General features: G+C 43.4%; 1 protein-coding gene across 1 annotated transcript in view; it reads left to right on the top strand.

Annotated features, from left to right (window-relative positions):
- The first annotated feature begins 68 nt into the window (after window positions 1-68).
- The window catches only part of LOC310825980 (uncharacterized protein), a 38,280-nt gene continuing 16,037 nt past the window's right edge, over window positions 69-22,311 (top strand). Inside the window, exons 1-10 of the mRNA XM_083700287.1 lie at window positions 69-246; window positions 1,434-1,578; window positions 9,395-9,596; window positions 10,649-10,788; window positions 12,837-12,951; window positions 14,411-14,585; window positions 15,146-15,257; window positions 19,632-19,738; window positions 20,974-21,100; window positions 22,105-22,225. Of these exons, the coding sequence (XP_083556413.1) occupies window positions 10,704-10,788; window positions 12,837-12,951; window positions 14,411-14,585; window positions 15,146-15,257; window positions 19,632-19,738; window positions 20,974-21,100; window positions 22,105-22,225 (842 nt within the window). The 5' untranslated portion in view covers window positions 69-246; window positions 1,434-1,578; window positions 9,395-9,596; window positions 10,649-10,703. The remainder of the gene's footprint in view (window positions 247-1,433; window positions 1,579-9,394; window positions 9,597-10,648; window positions 10,789-12,836; window positions 12,952-14,410; window positions 14,586-15,145; window positions 15,258-19,631; window positions 19,739-20,973; window positions 21,101-22,104; window positions 22,226-22,311) is intronic.

Below are 22,311 nucleotides of genomic sequence, written 5' to 3'. Positions count from 1 at the left end.
CCTAACCCCCAGATGTTGCGCCCGGTGCGGCCCCCCCCTCCACCCCCCACGCTACGCCACTGCCAGATTGCAATGCATGTTGACATTGTCCGGATATGCTTGTCTAAACGTAGGTGTTTTGAGCAGGCACCCAAAATGGTACGGTGAAAGCACCTCCCTGACACCTACAGACGGTGGGTTCCAAAGTGTGGAACAAAGGTGGCATTCTGTAACAATGCCGTTTCCTCAGACTGAAGCAGTCAGCGGGTAAGAAGATATTGCAAGTAATCTGGTCCCAAACTGTAAAGGGCTTTGCATACTACCGGTAATAGTCGTGTGGGAAATCTCACATCCTAACACAGTGTGTGTTATCCAAGTGGGACTATACAAATAGAGACCAAATCTAAATGCAAAAGTACCTGGGAGGGTGATCTGATGGCCAAGAAAGATGGAGGCAAGAATTGCCCTGGCAATGTATCCTCAAACAAAGAACTTGAAGCTATTTCGTTACATTTTGTTGCCGTTTTCCTACATTGCTCATGTACACTTATCAGCGGCTACATTCCTAGTCTATCAGGGTTCCTTTGAAGTAGACTCTGTTCCATGGCCTAGAGAGCAGCTCCTCCTGCTTATCTTCAGCCTCCCTTCCCATCCTTCTCGCAACTATCAGGTCGCATAAACATTAGGCATTCCACATGTCCGCCTGTGGCCTTTCTCAGATTGCAAGCTACATAGTTTCACATCATTTCTGCACAATAGTCAAGCCTAGAACTTGGCCTGGTAGCAAATCAGCAACCAATGCAGGACTCTCACCAGAGATATTATATGTTAACAGGGTTAAAGGCTGATTTACATGCAAGTATATAGAGAAGGTTTGGGGGAACAGTCTTTCGGTGTAAAGTTTTAATGTGCACAGAATAACGTACATCACCATTCACATCAGCGATAATGGAAGATTAAACAACCAACCTAGCTTTACTATACAACTGAACATCTATAGTGGGAGAAGAAAGCATTTTCACATTTAATGCCAAATTGATAGACTCAAACTTCTTAGTAAAATTCTTGCTTGCTTTTTTTTAATTTTAAAAATATAATTTTACTTTTTTGTTTTCAAACATAAAATATACACCACCACTATAGCAAACTTATTTACAGTAAGAGGTCAGATACAAAACAAAAGCTAGGTCAAGATTATGTAAGCAGTACATTGTTTGGTCATATTTTCAGTAAAAACGGTTCTTTTATTTTCATTAAAGAAGTTTCCTGGTAGTATAGAAAATTAACCTAAAGCATTGTCCCATTAGAGGCCATGCATGTTTAGAGGACACAATGCATTTTCATTATATGTTATATGTTTAATAAGGCAAAACCAAGTTGTTTTAATGCATTCTTAGAACATGGATTATGTAATGGTCCTTATTTGTTTTGTTTTATTTTTAATACTTTTGCAGGTAGCACTATTACATCATGTTGGCACCAGATTTTTCTAGTGTCTTGCAATGGTTTGGTGGGCAGCTTCCAAGAAGAATCTCAAGAAATATTTATGTAACTTTTCTTCCCCATTTCCATTGAAAATAGAAAGAAGAGCCTTTTGTGGTATTTATCTTATTTTTCTGTTTTATTTTTCTTCTTTTAATAAGCTGTATAAGCCTCTAGGCAATGCACATCACTAATTTAAAAAATCCCAAGATCTAAAAAGACATCAATACAGTGGTACCTCGGGTTAAGTACTTAATTCGTTCCAGAGGTCCGTTCTTAACTTGAAACTGTTCTTAACCTGAAGCACCACTTTAGCTAATGGGGCCTCCTGCTGCTGCTGCGCTGCCGGAGCACGATTTCTGTTCTCATCCTGAAGCAAAGTTCTTAACCCGAGGTAATATTTCTGGGTTAGCGGAGTCTGTAACCTGAAGCGTATGTAACCTGAAACGTATGTAACCCGATGTACCACTGTAAACAGATAATTCATACTAATAACTAAGCCAAGCTGCAAAAATAAATAAATAAAGATTTGCAGCAGTAATGATCACAAGTCAGTAATTTCTTTGAAGTCTCTTTGTTGAAAAATGGCAACCTTCAGTTCAGCAGCAGAGTGTCCTGGGGTACCACAATGTTCTGTCCCTGCTTTCTGAATGTTGCCATTTTTAAATATATTTGTGCCCACTTATTCTTTCTCACACCGACCTGCTGTATAAGAAACACAGTAATGAGTGAGGGGAACAGCATAACAAAAAAAACCAAACAAAAAAAACCCACACTGGTGAGTGATCCTTACATATGTTTTCAAATACATGTTCATTTCAGTAACCCTTTACATGTTCAGGTGTGCTTAATGTGTGATGAGATTCATCATTCACTCCATGGCTCCTCCATGTGTTGTCATCATTTGTTAGTATTTCACTTATCAGGCTCTATCACAATCAAAACTGGGCAAACTGCGGCCTTGTTCATTCCAAGGAACTGTTATTGTAACATTGGAGTCTTAATTTTCTGTTGTAATACAGAATGTATTGACAATGGAGGGCAGCAATCCAGCGTGGCTGATTAATGTTAAAACGTACCCCACCTTTTAAAAATTGCACAGCTAGGAAGAGAAGTATAACAACAGGAGGCGGCGCGAACGGCAATGGCGGTCCTTTCTCCTTTGTGAGGAGGAAGCTCCGCAGAAAAAGGGTCGCCCGTTACGGCGAAACGGAGACCCGCTTTGGAGACCCACAGGCAGCAAGAGCCTGTGGTCCTGAGACTCGGCGGGCACCAGGAGCGACCCCCAAATCGCTGAAGGAACCCCGTAAGGGGCTCTGGATCGGTGGAGGGGGCTGCGGTGCTGTGAGTCGGTTCACGATCTGCGGAGTGAAGCCGCGCTGCTGCTGCCGGTGAGCGCTGACCTCTTTTCCTGCAAAATTGGAGTTGAAAAAGCTACAACCCGTGAGTAAGGATCATACTTTATTGGAGATTTGAATTTAAATTGAATTTGGCCGAAAGCGGAGAGACGAAAAGCAGGAAGTCCGTCTTCCGCTCCCACTGAATATCAAAGCAAAGAGCTGGAGAGTGAAGGTAAAGAGAGACTTTTTGAGCTACTTGATTTGAGCACCCATTGAACTCTATATTAAGTGGATTTAGAGCTGTGAATGGTGGATTTTTTGTTTCTTATTGGCATGGTGATATCTTCTTCTTATGGGATTTACATTATAAGCAAGAAACCCAGGTGCTGGAGCTGCCTGTGCAACTGAACTGTCAGTCTGCTGACATGGTTACTTTGAATCTGAACTTTGAAACAATCTGAGAACCTGCTATTTTGAAACATTGAGAATACCAGCTAGCACTATTTGAAACACTGTCATTGTTTAACAGCAAATTCTGACTCTGCTGGGAACTATTTGTGAGGGCTTTTGGACTTTGAATTTTAAACAGTTAAACAGTTATTAATTGTACTGGACTGAATTTTATTTCTTCCTCAAAACTATTACAAACTCCCCCTAGAGGATTTGGAATTTACAACAGAGACTTTTATTTTACTTTCTATTTCCCGGCCTCCTGTATGACTGTTACCATCTGGGCCGTTGCTTTCTCATGGGAACTCAGCCTGACCTTGACTTTTAGATAACTTTGGAATGAGTGGCGCAAAAAGAAAGGGGGGACCAAGAACCAGACAAACAACTCTAACAACTGTAACTGCAGCCTCACAGGCACGCAGATCATCTGTGCCTACTTTACCATCTGAGGAAAAAGCTGCCTCTCTGCCACAGGCAGGGGAGGAAGAAACGGAGGAATTACAATTAGAAGAGATGGCCTCAGGAGCATCTGGCTCTGTTCTAGAAAGAATCCTAGAGAAATTGGAATCTTTGGATAGGAAAGTGGACCAGCAAACAGCAAAAATAGATTTAAACACAGAAACTTTAAACAAATTGTCTGGGCAAGTTGCACAGAATGCACAAGCTATTGGACAACTGAAGGAGGCTGCAGGTGAAAATCAGAAATTGGCTGAAGACACCAGCCAAAGATTGGGTGAGCTGGAAAAAGAAGTAAGGCCACTCACTAAACAAGTAGGTGAACATCAGAACTATCTTTCTATGATTGAACTTCGGAATAGGGAGACCAACTTAAGGATAAGGGCAATACCAGAAGTGGAAGAAGGCAACTTAGCTGAGTTCCTGACCAGAGAATTTTCCAAGTTTTGGAATTTAGAGGAAAAAGATTTTAAAATTGTGTCAGCTTTTAGACTTGGAAGACTTATAAAGAAAGAGAAGCCCAGAGACTGTTTGATAACATTGAGATCAAAGGAGGAGAGGGACAAGATTTTAGGCCTTCACTACGGGAAGTCTCTGGACATTTTGGACAGAAGAATTGAAATTTACAAGGACATTCCTAAACAACTGTTGTAGATCTGAATATTTGGAGCTTGTAAAATTGTTGAGAGGCAACTCAATCATCTTTAGGTGGGATTTTCCACAAGGCTTGTCCTTTACCTTCAGAGGAAGGAAGATTAAAATTAGAACTTTGGAAGATAGAGATAAATTTCTGATTGCCCACGGAGAAGACCTTCATAAAGGACTTGAACTACCCCCAGGGCCCGAACCACCAGAGGTACCTACACCTGTGGACTCTAAAGACCCACAGAACCAAACACCATCCCAAGGAAAATAACCAGATTTATCCAGGATGTCCCTGCAACTTTTGAGCTGGAATATTAATGGCTGCAACAGCCCGGAAAAAAGGAGGAAAATCTTTCACATATTAAAGAAGGAACAATTGGATATCATCTGCTTACAAGAAACACATGTGACTAGGCTACACAGAAAAGTATTAATAAATAAAAGGCTTGGCCAGGAATTTATATCTTCGGACAAAGTTAAGAAGAGAGGAGTGGTGATATATGCAAAAGAGAGCCTTTCACCTAAATTTTTATTTAAAGACGACCATGGAAGAATTTTGGCAATTGAAATACAGCATCAAGGAGAGAAAATTATGATATTAGGAATCTATGCTCCAAATGAAGGGAAATCAGAATTTTACAAGAAGTTGCATGGGATTATGTTGGAATATCTGGACTTTGATAACATCATTATGATGGGAGATATGAATGGGATCGTATCGACCAATATGGATAAGTCACAAAGACAAAATGTTACCAAAGACGGCAGACTACCAAAGACCTTTTTTGAAATGACAGATAATATGGACTGGATTGATATATGGAGAACAAAGAACCCCTTGGGAAAAGAAGGAACATTCTTTTCTGAAGCCCAGCTGACATGGACAAGAATCGACCAAATATGGATTTCTAGAGGTCTGGCACCTAAGGTGAGAAAAGTGGAAATCTGCCCAAAGACCTGCTCCGACCATAACGCTTTGAAAATGGACATGATACTAGTACCAACCGGTTCCTTTAGATGGAAGATGAATGACAATTTGTTCAGAGATCAAGAGATCATTAAGAAGGCCCAAAAAGTTATAAAGGACTATTTTGAAATAAATTTGAATACGACGGTGGAAAAAAGAACAATCTGGGATGCAAGTAAAGCGGTCATGAGAGGGTTCTTGATACAACAGAATTCTATAAAGAAAAGAACACAGAATGAAAAGAAAGACAGGATTTTGGAGAAAATCAAAGAACTAGAGAAGAAGTTAAGAGCAAATCCAAAATCGCAGCCGATCTTGAGAGAAATTAAACTCCACCAGGCACAATATTCTAAATTGATAAATCAGGAAATTGAATGGAAGATTAAGTTGATGAGACAAAAAACGTTTGAATCGGCAAACAAATGTGGGAAACTGCTGGCTTGGCAGTTGAAAAAGAGGCAAAAGTTGAATACAGTAACAAATTTGGAAATTGAAGGAAGAAATATCCAGAACCCCGTGGAAATTAGAAAGTGCTTCCAGAAATATTTCAAAAAACTATACACTCAAGGGCCGCAAAATGAGATGGAAATTAAACAATTCTTGGGGAAAAATGGGCTCAAAAAACTGTCACAGGAAAATAGAACACTCTTGAATAGCAAAATAACTCGACAAGAGATTGAACTTGCCATTCAGAACATGAAATTGGGCAAATCTCCAGGGCCAGATGGTTTGACCTCCAAGTATTATAAGACATTAAATGACTATCTGATACAACCACTGATGGAGGTCAGCAATGAGATTATGGAGGGGAAGAAGGCGCCGGAATCGTGGAAAGAAGCCTTTATCACATTGATACCAAAATCAGAAACTGAAAAGACACAGCTTAAGAACTACCGTCCCATCTCCCTTCTAAATGTGGATTACAAAATATTTGCTGAAGTCTTGGCAAACAGACTTAAAAGAGTTTTAAGTGAAGTAATACACAAGGACCAAGCAGGCTTTCTCCCAGGTAGACACATGTTTGCTAATACAAGGAATATTATTGACATTTTGGAGCTGTTGCAAACAGAAATTAATACCAAAGCAGTGTTAGTTTTTATAGATGCGGAGAAGGCCTTTGACAATATCTCTTGGAAGTTTATGAAGGGAAATTTAAAAGAAATGGGAGTGGGGAGGGGTTTTGAAAACGGGATTGATGCGATATATTCAGAACAAAAGGCAAAACTGATAGTCAACAATGTGGTTACGGAAGGGTTTAAAATTGAAAAAGGAACACGACAAGGCTGCCCAATTTCCCCGCTGTTGTTTATTACAGTCCTGGAGGTGCTCCTGAATCTTATCAGAGGGGACCGGTTGGTGCAAGGGATTCAGGTCGGAGCGAAACAATACAAACTTAAAGCTTTTGCAGATGACCTAGTCTTGACCCTGCAGGAGCCAGAATCTAGTACAAAAAGAGTTTTGGAATTGATTCAAGATTTTGGTCGGGTGGCGGGATTTAAATTAAATAAACAGAAAACTAAAGTATTAGGGAAAAACTTGACAGACTTAGAGTCAGAACGGTTTCAGAAAGAAACAGAACTAACATTGGTGAAAAAAGTTAAGTACCTAGGGGTAAATTTAACAGCAAAAAATCTGAGTCTATTTAAGGATAATTATGAAAAATGCTGGTCTGAAATTAAGAGAGACTTGGACTGTTGGACAAAATTGAAACTTTCTTTGTTAGGCCGAATTGCCGCTATTAAGATGAATGTATTGCCAAAGATGTTGTTTTTTTTTCAAACATTACAAATTGTGGATAAGACGGAGTGCTTCAGGAAGTGGCAGAGAGATATTTCTAAATTTGTCTGGCAGGGCAAAAAGCCTAGAATTAAGTTTAAGATACTAACTGATGCGAAAGAAAGAGGTGGCTTTGCCCTGCCGGACTTAAAGTTGTACTATGAAGCAGCAGCTTTCTGCTGGCTTAAGGACTGGCTACTTCTTGAAGACACGGACGTGTTGGATCTGGAAGGTTTTAACAATGCATTTGGCTGGCATGCATATCTATGGTATGACAAAGTTAAGACCAATAAGGCCTTTAAGAACCATATTGTCAGGAAAGCTGTATTTAATGTCTGGACAAAATACAAAGACTTGTTGGAAAACAAAACCCCAAGGTGGCTTTCACCTCTGGAGGCTAAAGCCCGGAAGAGACTCAATATGGAGGCCAATTGGCCAAAGTATTGGGAAATATTAGAAAAAGATGGTGACAATTGGAAATTGCAGAGTTTGGAGAAAATGAAGGGTAAAGTGCTAGACTGGTTACATTATGCTCAGATTAAAGAAGTTTTTAAAAATGACAAAAAGTTAGGATTCCAGGTGGAAAAATCGAAGTTAGAAACAGAACTGTTAGAACCAAAGAGTAAGATATTATCAAGAATGTATAACTTGCTGTTGAAATGGAACACACAAGATGAAATGGTTAAATCTGCTATGATAAGATGGGCACAGGACATTGGGTATAATATTATGTTTGAAGACTGGGAAAGGTTGTGGACCACTGGGCTGAACTTCACTGCATGTAATGCTCTGAAGGAAAATGTAATGAAAATGATATATAGATGGTACATGACCCCTGTTAAACTTGCTAAAATATACCACTTGTCCGAAAATAAATGTTGGAAATGTAAGGAAAATGAAGGAACATTCTTTCATCTCTGGTGGACTTGCCCGAAAGTGAAGGCCTTCTGGGAAATGATATATAATGAGCTGAAAAAAGTATTTAAGTATACTTTCACTAAGAAACCAGAGGCCTTCCTCCTGGGTATAGTCGGCCAGAAGGTGTTAAAGAAGGACCGAACATTCTTTATGTATGCTACAACGGCAGCAAGGATACTTATCGCTAAGAATTGGAAAACTCAAGATTTACCCACACTGGAAGAATGGCAGACGCAGCTGATGGACTATATGCAATTGGCGGAAATGACCGGCAGAATCCGAGACTTGGGAGAAGAAAAGGTTGAAGAAGATTGGAGGAAATTTAAGATTTATTTACAAAAATATTGTAATTTGGTGGAATGTTAAGAAGGGTGCTTGATTATAAAAAACTGGCCATCACTAATCTGGATTTGAATTGGAAGATAAGTGAGATTTTAGAAAACAAAAATTGCTGAAGAATTGTTATTTATCATTTAAAAGAGCGACTATAAATTACATGATAATTTGCTTGGAAAAATGTATTGATAATGTAAGTGTGAACGGGAAACGTGAGGAAGTCCAAAAAGGTTTGAAAATTTGTTAAGACGAAAGGAATGTTGTTTATTATTTTTGTAATTTTTATAAAAAACCCTAATAAATATCTTTATAAAAAAAAGAGAAGTATAACAACAGGAGAGTATAACTGGAGACCTACAAACATTTGCAGATGTGAATTGTGTGTAAAATGGCTTCTGTCAATCCACTCCTCCCACTGTCACACTTATTCATTCACATCCATATAAGTACATCTACACTATTTGCATCCAAAATTTAATTCAAAGGTTACTCTCACCATTTAACACATACAGTACACACAGCCTAACAACTGAATAGTGCTTTGATGGCACAGCTTTCTACCTATTCTGAATTGTGACCCTTGAACACAACACAGCCCCATCTGTCCCTGAGACTTAGGCATGCACAATTTGTTTGTTTTTTCATGAAACAAAACTGAGGAGTTCATAAACATTGCATAACAGCTCAGCAGCTGAGCAATGTTTAGGGGAAAGGGGCTCATTTCAAACAGAGCTAGTACAGCTGATATCTATGGCAGTTTCAAAGAGTGCAGCCTGTGTTAATCTCAGATTCCACCCCCTCCCCTTTCGTCAAATTTACCTGATTTTGGGTGGCAAATGGCAAAACCAGTATTTTCCTGCTGTATTGCATGTTTTGTGCTCTTGCCTAAAACCACCATAGGAACTCTGAAATATTATCCAAAACTGGCTTTGACTTCTCCAGAGAGATACATGAAATCGATGGTGCTGAGCATGGAAAAGCACCAAAAGTCATGGAGATCACAGATGTTTTCTCCAATTTGACAACAGCCTTCCCTTTCCCCAAGGCAGAGAGTGGTTCCAGAATGCCAGCTGCTTTATCCTGTTAATGATAAATGGACTTGCTTGGCGTGGAGTCCATGGCTGGAATGCAGGACAGCTGGAGCCAAGATCAGTCTGTTGCAATTCCCAACAGGCTCATCTTCTTGCAGCGCTGGTCATATGGAAAGTTCAGCCAGCATATGGTGGAAACAAGGAGTGCTCGTAGAGGTAAGGAACCAGACACATTGCCACCTTCTTCTGCTGTCAAAGGCCAATGCTAATTAAATACCAGATTGCTAAGAGGGTGGGAAGAATCAGAGGTGCAGCTGGGTGAAACCTGAAATAAAAATGAGGTTCCTATCATTAAATGCAGGGTTTGCTCAGGAGAGTAGCGTAAGATAATTTTTAAAAATACATTGGTGACTCTTGCTTAGTTTCAACAAAGTGTAGACAGTTTTTAAAAGGACTCATAGTGAAACCAAACTGCATTTGCCTGAAAGGTAAACTTAGTTGATATTTAGTTTTTAGTATTTCACATCAGGGTGGCTAGCACACAAAATTTCCTGTGTGCAATGCCAGCAACAATTTGTATGCCTTTAAAATGATATACGTAAATACTGTAGTATACTTGGTGCTGAGCTAACTAAGCTGAGCAGTATAAACCTCACCATGTAACTCAGTCCTTAACTCGAATGGAGAAATCACTCTAATTTTGGATAAATTGTTCTAGGAACTCTAATTATAGTGATCCTGTAATGCAAGGCCGAGAGCACTAAATTGTGTGGTTGGTCCTGGACTAGTTACCTGAATATTTAGCTTGTGTCTTTTGTAATTCTATTATAGTTAGAAATGTAGGAAGCTGCCTTATACTCTGTCAGACCACTGACTGGCAGCAGCTCTTGAGGATTCTAGCTAGGAACCACTCCCAGGCCTCGTATGAGATGCTGAGGGCAGGACCAGAGACCTTCTGCATGCCAGGCAGATGCTCTTCCCGTGAGCTTCCATTTGGGCTGGAAAACTTTGAAAAAGGAAGGTTGAGGTTTAATCTGAGGTTCTCTGTTTCATTTCCATTCTCCCTTAGTTTCTCTTTTATCATGAATACTATGCAGTTTTATAAATTGATGGGTTGATTTGTGGTCTTTGACTACACATTCGAAGCCACTTTTGAGGGGCATGATGTGGTGATACAACAAAATAAATGCCTAAATAAATGATAAGGAAGGGACTAGCTTGCAAGTCAATGAAAGTCTGAGAACAGACACAAACATTGCTCCTTTCAGACCCACTTTTTGACAGCGTTGGTCTTCATGAATTGGCCTTCTCTTCAATCAAAGAATGATTTTGAAACCTGCCTTCACCTCGGGAGGCCGTGTGGCTTCTGTGGCTTGTCGTATTCTCCAAATAAGAAGATACTTGAACAGTGAGTGTTTCTCAAAGAGATTGCATTCTCTTTTTTAATGCCACCCTTGTGTGCGGTATTAAGGCTGGTTCATGCATACATGTACATCACCTGATAGCTCATTATCAGTCAGGGTTCCTTCAGACTGCCATTATTTTGCAGGGTGGATTCAAGTGCACACCGGAGCATTTAATTTGTGCATTTGTAGTGGATTGATGCTCTCTGTCACCCTAGTTCAGAGGCAGTGTTAGGGTAGCGCGACTAGTTTGGCCGCATGGAGCACCGCACTGCAGGGAGCACCACAGCAGTGCTGCAGAACGGAGCACGAGAAGGGGAAGCATACGCCAAATTTTAGTGTTGCACAGGGTGCTGCTTGAATTTGAGAGCCCAAAGTCTGCCACTGTCCTAATGGAGCAAATCTGCTTTCAAAACCCAGGCTTTTTGTAGTTCAGAATGCACATCATGAGTAGTCGTATAGTTAGGTATTTTTAAATCTACTGCACTGGAGGGGGTTTGGATGAGGCCACAGTGTCCCTCTGTCCCCCTCTGTTTGGCTGTGCTGGGCTCTGCCAGTGGAGTAGCTCTGCTGCCTCAGAAGCCCCAACTGCACCCAGACAAAACTGTTAGAATTCCTGCTCCATGATTGCAGTCATAGGATTGTTGTCTTTCACATGACGGTAAATGTTTTGACTCCACAGAGTGGGAAGTGATGGAGACAGGATGTTTGTGTTACTGTGTTCCGTCAAGTGGGACTATTGTCCTTTGTTCTTTTTCTCTTTGCTGTCTGATGCTAGAGAGAGGGAACCATGTTGCAGTACTCTGTGTGTGTTTATATGTAAATAAAGTAGATTAGCCAAAATGCTGAGTTGCTGAGGTCTGTTATGCAAAGCTGCGAAGACTCTGCAGATCCCTAAATGTGCCGATGTCTGTTGGCATCGGTCGCTGTGATGTTTGGGCTGAAGAAAGCTTATGAAGCTCCCGAACGATCGACCAGGAGGGAGGGAACATGCCAGTCAGGCGTGTGTCTCTGCCAGGGTCCTACTCGAGTGTAGGCTGAACTCCTGACAAAAACAACACATTGGCAGCAGCTGCCACTGAAGTTTTCCACAGGTGGTAGCTGGTACATGTGTCCCCCCCCCCATATGGGGCATTTCAGGAGTGGGAGGAGGGCAGAGGGTGGATCTCAGCTAGCCAAGGACCCACTGGATCCCAAACTATTGGCATGTTGTAGCAATGGCCCCAATCTAGTTTTCTGCTATGGCAGCCTTGAGCAGGTGCATCAAAAGTACAAAATTTCTCGGTGGAGGAGGACTGGAAGGTGGAGGAGGACTGGAAGAAATTTAAGGATTATCTACAAAAACATTGTAAATTGTATGAATGTTAAGAAAGATGTAAGATTTGTAATAACATGGCTCCAACAAATTAGTAATAAGGAATACAAATTTGAAGGTAATTGAAAGAAAAGACAAACTTTGGATAAACAGTATTTTATAATTGAGTTCCAATAAGAGAGTTGTTAAATTTCAAAGCTTGAGATATTAATAGTGGAAAATTTTATTATATATACTAAATTAAGTTAATAATTTGCTGGCAAAATTTTTATGAGTTTAGAAAGCAGGAACAAGAGGCGTGAGGAAGTCCAAGGAAGTGTATGAAATGTGGATATTGGAAAATGTTATGTTACTATGTGTCTTTATTGTTAAACAAAAATTTAATAAACATTATTTTTTTAAAAAAACAAAAGTACAAAATTTCTCACTCCTCCCCCACCTTGCCTTCTGTTTTGGATGGCGCGAGCGGTGGGGGCTACAGATGTGGCTGTGGTTCCCACATTCCCTTAAGCCCAGCTGCTGTTCACCAGAGTTTGGACTGCACCCTTAATGGCCTTACAGGGGCTCCCTCTTTAAATGATCATGTGTGTCCCTTCACTTACATTTCAAAATGCAAGCAAAGCCCTGCTGTGTTTGGAGCCCTTCTGCTCTTTGAGGCCCTGGACTCCTGCCCCAAAGTCCTGCCCTGATTGTCACACTTTCCCATTAGATATCGACAGTGTTTATATTTTGCTCTAGGCAGCGACTTCTGCATCCATCCTTTGGTGAGGGAGGCCCTGGACAGTAGGAGGCCTGTTGTTGCCTTTGAGAGCACCATCATTACACACGGCATGCCATATCCCCAGAATCTGAGGTAGGCAGAGACTATAATTTTCTTGCACAGCAAAAGCTGCAAGCTGGACTAGGCCAGAGACTGATGCACACATTCACACACCTCTCCTGACATCTCATTGCTTGTTGATCTGCAGCTAAACTGAACTCATGAACTGCCTTCATTGAAAAGGACTATTTCTGGGGTCACCAGGTCAGGGGCATTGCTAGGTATTTAAAGGACTCGGGGGCAGAGGCCCCTGACACAAATCTACATAGAATTTGCATATGCTAATTTATGTAGACAGCCCTGGGAAGCTGAGGTGGTGGCTGAGTGGCAGGGGTCTTCACCAATAATGCATTTTGCATTGTACCCAGCCACTGGGTGAGTGGCTTTTGGGGAAAATTTTAAGAAAATGGAAGTGGCAGAAAATATGGGACCCACCACAAGAGCCCCCCCCCCAGCCACCCCGTAGCAATGCTGAGGTCATCAGGAAAAAATACAGCTCTGTCAATTACATTAGACCTTTGATGGCTGCTTCAAAAGTTCTAGCTATTGCCTGAAGTTGCAGTCACCAAGTAATAAACATATACATGCAGGGTAGGATCCACTTAAGCCTGTTTCGTAGTCCTATAACCATACATTTTTGATGGTAGTGAAGCTTGATAAGCCTATCTGGGGCAGTCTTTGCACAGCAAATGAACAGATGGCACAGTCTCTTTAGGAATAAGCTACCACTGCAGATTGCAAGTGAGGGAATTGCATGCTTGAACACTCCTCTGGGTGGAAAAAGTTCATTGCAATTAGAAAAGCAGCGCATCAGGGAATGTGTAGAATCTGAGGAAGGATACACCAAATGATTTCTCTCTGTGCAGATTGCCATTCAGAATAGATAAAACCAGGGCATTTTTTTCAGCCGGAGCTCACCAGAACTCAGTCCCGGCACCTCTCAGGTGGGCTCCATTGCCATTATAAGAGAACAGGGGAGGGGGTCATGGTGAGTTCCGGCACCTCGTTTTCTAGAAAAATAGCACAGGTCAATAACCTTGACATACTAGAGAATAGGTTTTATGTTGGCTAAAGGCAGGGCTATTAGGACAGTGGGGGTCCCAAATTGCCACCTACATTTTTGAGCAGGGATTGGGGAACCTTTGGCACTCTAGATGTTGTTGGACTCCAACTCCCATCAGCCTCAGCCAGCATTGCAGAATGGTCAGAGGTGATGAAAACTGTACTCCCAACAACACCTGAAAGGCCAAGGGTTCCCCATATCTGATTTTTCCCTGTGCTGGCACTCTGGCCATAAATTGATAACGCAAGAACCTCACTGCCATTAAAAACTAACCCAAGATTTGTTAGGCATCAGGTTATGTAGCCACAGGGGAAGGAAATGAAATGTAAATGAGGGTGTGGTGAGGGATTGGGTGATGGAGTACAGTTTTTAATACCATGGCAACTTATTTTGCCTTCTTTTTCTTTTGCGTTGCTCGCAATGCACCAGCATGGCCAGAGAGGTAGAAGAAATAATAAGAGCAAATGGGTCTGTGCCAGCAACTATCGGCATTTTAAGTGGTCGCATCCATGTGGGCCTCCAGAATGAACAGCTTGAGACTTTGGCCAAGAGCAAAAATGCAATAAAGGTGTCTCGGAGAGATCTTCCCTACGTTCTCAGTCAGGTATTGGACTAAATTCTCGGGGTGGTGGTGGTTTGATTTCTTTTATGTTCCCGTGGTTCAAATCTCTATAGAGCACACATAATCTCTGAACATAACATAAGAACATGAGAAGAACCTGCCAGATCAGTAGGACTGGAACCACTGCAAAGCAGTGCCACCTACCCCCAACTCAGACAGCCACTCCAGAAGGATACAGTGCTTGATAGTTTTGAAAGCTGCTGAGAGGTAGAGGATAATTAACAGACATATTTCCCCTGAATCTCTCCTAGCGGAGGTCATCATGCAGGGTGACCAAAGCAGTTACTTGCGGGCCAAATGGGGTAACCTAGTAAGCTTAATTAGGTCCAGGTTCCCCACCTCTGTAGTTTACAGTTCTTATGACTAGTAGCAATGGATTGCCTTGTCTCCATCAATTTGCCTAGTCTCCTTTTCGAGCCACCCAGGTTGGCTTACATTGCTATATTTTGCCCCGTGGTGGAATGATGTGAGAGGGTTGGAATCTAAGCACTCCTTGCTGAGGGTCTTGTGCAATCTCGATTATGACTGGCTGTTCCACACAGGGCTTGTCTGGTGGTACAACTGTAGCTGGAACCATGATTGTGGCACACAAAGCAAAGATCCCTGTATTTGTGACAGGAGGAATTGGAGGGGTTCACCGCGGAGGAGAGAAGAGTAAGAGAATTAATTTTAAAACTAGAAATTAAATTCCAAGTGCTGTTTTGATTTTATAACCAGAGATTAAATGCTAAATGCTATTTATATGAATATATATATGTGAATTCTAGGCCTATAACCACATACCATTTTATGGATCTCCTCTAGGAATGGGAAACTTGGGGACTTTCAGATACTTTTGCATGCTAATTCCCATAAGATCAGCCTACAAAGATGATGGGAGTTATAGTCCAGCAGCATCTGCAGGGCACCACATGGGCTACAAGGGATGAGGGTAGGGAGAGCAAGGATTACACACCTCCGTCATTGGTGCTGTGCAATGCCAGGTCCATAGGCAACAAAACCGCCACCATGCGTGACTTTTTTGTCTCGCAGGGGATTGACTTGGCTTGCATGACGGAGACCTGGGTACGGGAAGGCGAAGTAGTCTCCCTACATGAGATAACACCCCCAGGTTTCTCTGTCCTCCATCAATCGCGGACTGTGGGTCGGGGGGGAGGAGTAGCGTTGTTATTCCGGGAGGATTGCTCTTTCAGAGCTCTGCCATCACCGGCGATCTCCGGCATTGAATGTGTTGGTCTCGTGTGGGGCACCAAGGAGAGCTTGGCTGTCTGGCTGGTGTACCGACCACCCAGCACACCTGCAGCCACCCTGTCAGACCTGCTGGAGGTGGTGGCGGGCTGGGCCTTGGAGTTCCCAAACCTACTGGTTTTGGGAGACTTCAACGTCCATGCCGATGCCGCTCCCTCCTCACAGGCTCTGGACCTAGTGACTTCCATGGCAACACTAGGGCTCTCCCAGGTTGTTTTGGGCCCCACTCATCAAGCAGGCCACACATTGGATCTGATCTTTGGGGCTGGCATAGATGTGATCATGCTCCCTGCTGTGGAAGTGCCATGGTCTGATCACTACGCTCTGAAAGCCAAGATACACTTCCCGCTCCTCCCCAGCTCGGGTGGCGAACCCATTTGGGCTCGTCCGCGAAAACTGACGGATCCTGATAGATTCCGACAAGCCTTGCGGAACCCTGCTCTTCCTGGCGACTCATTAGATGACCTTGTTGAGGACTGGAATAACCGGCTCTTGGCAGCCATTGATGAGATCGCGCCTAAGCGCCCTCTGCGACCCCGTCGAAACCGGGCCCCTTGGTTTACTGAGGAGCTCCGGAAAATGAAGCGGGATCTCAGACGGCTAGAACGAGTATGGCGATGGACTCGTGACGGAGCCTCAAGAACATCTTATAGGACGCTTATGAAAGCCTATGAGATGGCTATGAAAGCTGCTAAGAAATCTTACTTTGCAGCTTCCATTGCATCCGCTAGCTCTCACCCGGCACAACTTTTTAAAATAATTAGGTCAATAACGTCCTTAGGAGGACAACCAAATTTAAGCACAAATTTGACCCACAGCTGTGAGGCATTCGCTAGTTTTTTTGCGGAGAAAGTCCTGTTGCTCCGCCGTGACCTCCCTGCCAATTTAGATACAGTGACTGAACTGGAGGCCCCCCGACTGACTTCAGGTCCAGTGTTGGACCATTTCGATCGGATACTCCCCACTGATGTGGATAGATTCCTCCAAGTTGGTAGGCCCACCACCTGCCTCCTTGATCCGTGCCCGTCTTGGCTGATTAGGGAGTGTCCAGATGTTGTGCGGACCCCCCTGGTTGAAATTATCAATTTGTCCCTTGACACGGGGACATTCCCAGGGGAATTGAAGGAAGCAGTGGTGTGTCCACTCTTAAAAAAAACTTCATTAGATCCCTTAGACCTATCCAATTACCGCCCAGTTTCAAATCTTCCATACCTGGGTAAGGTAATTGAGAGAGCGGTTGCTGAACAGCTTGGTAGGTTTCTGGAGGAAACATTGGCATTAGATCCATTTCAGTCCGGTTTCCGTCCTGGTTTTGGGACGGAGACGGCTCTGGTTGCCCTAACAGATGATCTCCGTAGACAACTGGATCGAGGCGGGTCAGGACTGCTGATCCTTTTAGATTTGTCAGCAGCCTTTGACATGGTCGATCATGATCTTCTGGACCACTGCCTTGCAGACGTAGGGATACAGGGCATAGCCCGTAACTGGTTGTGCTCTTTTATCTCTGGTAGGGGACAGAGGGTGGCATTAGGGAGGGAAATGTCGTCACGCCACTCCTTGGTGTGTGGAGTGCCGCAGGGTGCAATTCTCTCCCCAATGCTTTTTAACATCTTTATGCGCCCCCTTGCCCAGATTATCCAGAGCTTTGGGCTGGGCTGTCACCAATATGCTGATGACACTCAGCTCTATCTGCTGATGGATGGCCACACTGACTCGGCCCCAAACACACTGACCAGATGCTTGGAAGTTGTGGCTGGATGGTTTCGTGGGAGCCGATTGAAACTAAATCCTTCAAAGACAGAGGTCCTATGGCTAGGTCGGGATGGCATGGGGATGAGGGACCAACTCCCTTCTCTTGCGGGGGCCCAATTAGTGCCATTGCCTTCCGTTAAGAGTTTGGGTGTAATCCTTGATGCCTCCCTTTCCATGGAGGTGCAAGTTACAGCAACAGCCAAGGCGACATTTTTCCACCTTCGCCGCATCAAGCAGTTGGTTCCTTACCTTTCCCGCCCCGACCTGGCCACAGTGATCCATGCGACGGTCATCTCCAGGCTTGACTACTGTAATTCGCTCTATGTGGGGCTGCCCTTGAAGCTGTCCCAGAAACTCCAGCGGGTACAGAATGCTGCAGCGAGGCTCCTCACGGGGTCTCTGCCATGGGAGCATATTCACCCAGTGCTTTTCAAGCTGCACTGGCTCCCGGTGGAGTACAGGGTCAGATTTAAGGTGCTGCTTTTGACCTTTAAAGCCCTTCACGGCCTAGGACCCTCGTACCTACGGGACCGCCTCTCCTGGTATGCCCCACGGAGAGCCTCAAGGTCCATAAGTAACAACACCCTAGTGGTCCCAGGCCCTAAAGAAGTTAGATTGGCTTCAACCAGAGCCAGGGCCTTTTCAACTCTGGCTCCGGCCTGGTGGAACGCTCTGCCTCATGAGACCAGGGCCCTGCAGGATCTGATTTCTTTCCGCAGGGCCTGTAAGACAGAGTTGTTCTGCCTGGCCTTTGGCTTGGAGCCAATTTGATTCCCTCCCTCCCTCCCTCTCTCTCTCTTTTTCCCCCCCTCTTTCTTTCTTTTCCTTCTCCTCCTGCGATGAGGCTACATTTTAATATTTTAATGTTCCATTATTTTAATGTTGTATTTTATTTTTGTTTTTAAGTTGTAATCATTCATCTTGTTTTTCTTATTGCTTGTAAGCCGTTCTGAGCCCGGCCTTGGCTGGGGAGGGCGGGGTATAAATAAAAAATTATTATTATTATTATTATTATTATCTGAGTTAATGGTGTTTCTCCACATTCTTCCCTCCCTACCCTGCTTTCTCTCTGTTCTAGAGGTGAGAACCAGGACACACACACCCTAAGTCAAATACAGTCTCAAATCTGATCCACCCCACACACTTGCAGTTGCTATTTCGAAACACATCGGGTTAAATGCATTCACTCATTTAGGGCTACAATCCTATACACACTTGCTATGGGGTACACTCAGTGCTTTTTTTCTTAAAAAATGGTTAGGGGTACTCTCATTTTGACTCAAGAAAATCACCATTTTATAGTTCAGACTGGGAAAAAGAAATACAGTAAATGGACAAAAGAACAAAGATTCACAAAATGTTTAGGGGTATGTGTACCCCTGCGTCCCCCAGAAAAAAGCACTGGGTACACTTCACTGAAACCAACACGACTTATTTTGGAGTAGCCATGTATAGGATTAATCCAGGGCCGGCCAACTCATGAGGTGGGCTGAGGCAGCTGCCTCAGGCAGCAGAAGCCCATGAGACAGTGCCTCTGCAGGCATGCTGTCCACCCCACCCCACCCCACCCCCTCTGCCACTGATGGAGAAGCAGCAGTGCCGAGATCTCACCGAAATACCACAAAATCTCATGAATTCTCATTTGGTCCATGAGATCTCGCCACTGCCGTTTTGTGGATGCTGCCAAACAACCCAGGTAAGGGAGGCTTCAGCAGGGACGGTGGCGGCGAAAGGGCAGGGTGGCACTTTCCTGTTTCACCTCTGGAGGCAACATGGAATGCACCACTCTTGGATTCTTCTGCTGAAGTTGCATCTTGTTTGACCCTCAGACCGTAGAAAGCCACAGCCAATTAGAGTGGATGGTACTGGCAAGATGAGCCAATGGTCTGACTCATTATAAGGCAACTTCATATGTTACTTTAATACAGAATTATGATGGTTCCCACCCCCACCAGTTTGCCCATTTTGGTGGCTATGAAATTTGGCAGGGCCACTGTCTTTTCAGTCTTTTCTTCCTGTCCTTTTCAGCTTTGGATGTGAGTGCGGACCTGACAGAATTAGGCCGTACTCCAGTGGCCGTGATTTCTGCAGGTGTGAAGTCTATACTGGATATTGGCAGGACATTGGAATATCTGGTAAGGAGCCACAAATGCAGTGCAGAGGGAAGGAACAAGAGACAGAAGGCTGGTTAATCTGGCCTTTCTCAGTTCTGTTGTTCCAGCTTCAAGTAGAATTTACTCCCATATTTCAATGGATAGTTGTACTGTCATGGCTGTCCTGCTCAGAACTCTGATATTCTGAAGTAGGGATAGTGGAGAATTTGATAAAGTTCACATTTAAAGGCAAGCCCCCGTAATTTATACTTTCCAAAGTGATATGCAAACCAAAACATAACCAGCTTCCAGAATTTTCACTTCTCCGAATTTTGCAATGTGGTTCTCTGCCCAAAAAAGCATATACTGGGGCAAAGTATGCATATGCTAGTGAAAATAATCTACAAAAATGTTAGGGAACATTGCTTTGCAAAAAATTCTATATTAGGCAAAATTGCATGTGAATGTAATTTGCACTAAAATGCTTAGTAACTTTCATGAGAACTTTAAAAAGTGCAAACTTATGTGGAAATGTGGAAAACTGAACTTAACATTGGGAAAAGGAGAAACTGAACCTGACAGATATGCCTATCCCTCTTTTGAGCGTAGTGGAGGTGAAGGAGGCAAATTATCTGTTTTTATGAATGTTTCTATGCAACCAAAGTATTTATCAAATTGATTTGAAACTGGCTTAAGTTTCTAACACAGAAACATTCTTACCTATTTTATTTTAAAAGTAGTTGGGTGGCTTGTGCACCCACAGTGGGCTGCAATGAATACATCCATGAGCCACAGGCAGCCCACATGCATTATAGAGATTATAGCAATTAAAATGTATATATTTTGAGGTTGTAGACACAGTTCAAAGACAAAACAAGAAAGAGATTTGCATCTAGTTCATGAGATCGGATTCTATCAAGTCCATGGAGCTGGAGGAAAGGGCATGTATTTTATCCTTTTGTGTGAGAGTGCTAAGGGTTCCCTGCTTGGGGAGGGGCTGTACCTCAGTGATACAGCTTGTGTCATGGGTGCAAAAGTCCCTAAGTCCTGACATCTCCAGGCAGCAGAGCCCTCAGCTAGTCAATCTAAGAAAGACACCTGTCCATTGCAGCAGACAGTGAAGAGCTAGCTGGACCAATGGTCTCACCTGGGATCATGGAAATGTCATTTGATTCTGTAGAGTGGCAAGTGATTTGGTCCATAACCCAGCAAAGATGGCTTTTGCTTTCATATCACATACAGTATTTTCATTTTGCCCCCGCTCTTCACCTCTGCAGGAGACTCAAGGTGTCTGTGTGGCCACCTTTGGAGACTCCAGGGAGTTCCCAGCCTTCTTCTGCCATCAAAGCGGCTTCCAGGCCCCATATCATGTGCAGAATGAGGAGGATGCTGCACAGCTGATTGGTGAGCTGTCTGTGGAACAAAGCGCTTTTTGAGAATGGAGTGTTTGAGTTTCAACCAATGAGCTTCTCAGTTTCCCTGAGGCGGCAGTTCATTGCCCACATAGTGGGGAACAAAGCCCATTGTAGTCCGTTGGGTTTACTTTTGAAGAAATGCGCATGGGATCAGGACAAATCCGTCCCACGTGCTCCTTTCCATCCTTGGATATCTTCTCTTGTTTTCAGTATCCTGTTCTTAACAGCAGGGCTGGTGTTGAGGCTTGGCAGGGGCAGCAGCCCTGGGAACCTTTCACACCCCAAGTGACAAGAGCCCCCGAACCCAGGGCTTTTTTTTCCTGCTGATAGAAGCTCAGCAACTTAGGGTTGTCTGTCCAAAAATGGTGGGGGTTCCTGCACCTCTTCTTCCAGAAAAAAGCACTGCCTGGACCTACTGAAGTTAGTGGTGGGTGGCCACCTTGTTTCAACCTGCTCTTTAGAGTGAATATGCCTGTTTCACTGTCTTGGCTCTGCGCGTGGATTGGAATGTAACGTAAGTGAAATAATTATTATCTATAATTATTTATTTTTAAAACATTCTGTTGTGACTTGGAGCTGCTAAGTAGCAGGATGCTACGCTGGTAAAATCTCTTTCAGAATGGTCCAGGAAGTGACTGTATGTCATAACGTGCCACCCGTTTCCAGGGAAATTGTACAGAAAAAAAGGGTGGCTGCCCCCACGTATCTATGCACTCACTGGGGCTGATGGGAGTTGTAGTCCAAAACGTCTGGACAGCAGCAAGTTAGTGACGGCTGCATTAAACCTCGTTGGGTGCAAAGCAGTTGACACCAGGGCTACTGGGATGATGAAGAAACAAATTGCAAGCACAGGCATATACACCAGGGCTACTGGGATGATGAAGAAACAAATTGCAAGCACAGGCATATACATCTATAAGCGATGAAATTTGTGGTGCCACCTTTGTTACCTGTTTCAGCAGAGAAACACAGTTAATGACCTTTCTTCCTCAGCCAGGTCCATGAATTTGCAGTTGGGCAGTGGAGTGCTGATTGCAGTGCCCTGCCCTGAAGATCAAGCTGCTTCAGGACAGCTTATTGAAGAAGCAATCCAGCAGGCTTTGAGAGAGGCTCGGTAAGCTGCTGCTGCTTCTGAAATTCCATAACTTTTGATAACACAAATGTCCTGGGTTTGTTTTGTTTGTCTTCCTTTTGTCTCCC

Source organism: Podarcis gaigeae (assembly GCF_964106915.1).
Source record: "Podarcis gaigeae genome assembly, chromosome: 10".
Lineage (NCBI taxonomy): Eukaryota > Metazoa > Chordata > Lepidosauria > Squamata > Lacertidae > Podarcis > Podarcis gaigeae.
This window is presented reverse-complemented; position numbering and strand designations above follow the sequence as displayed.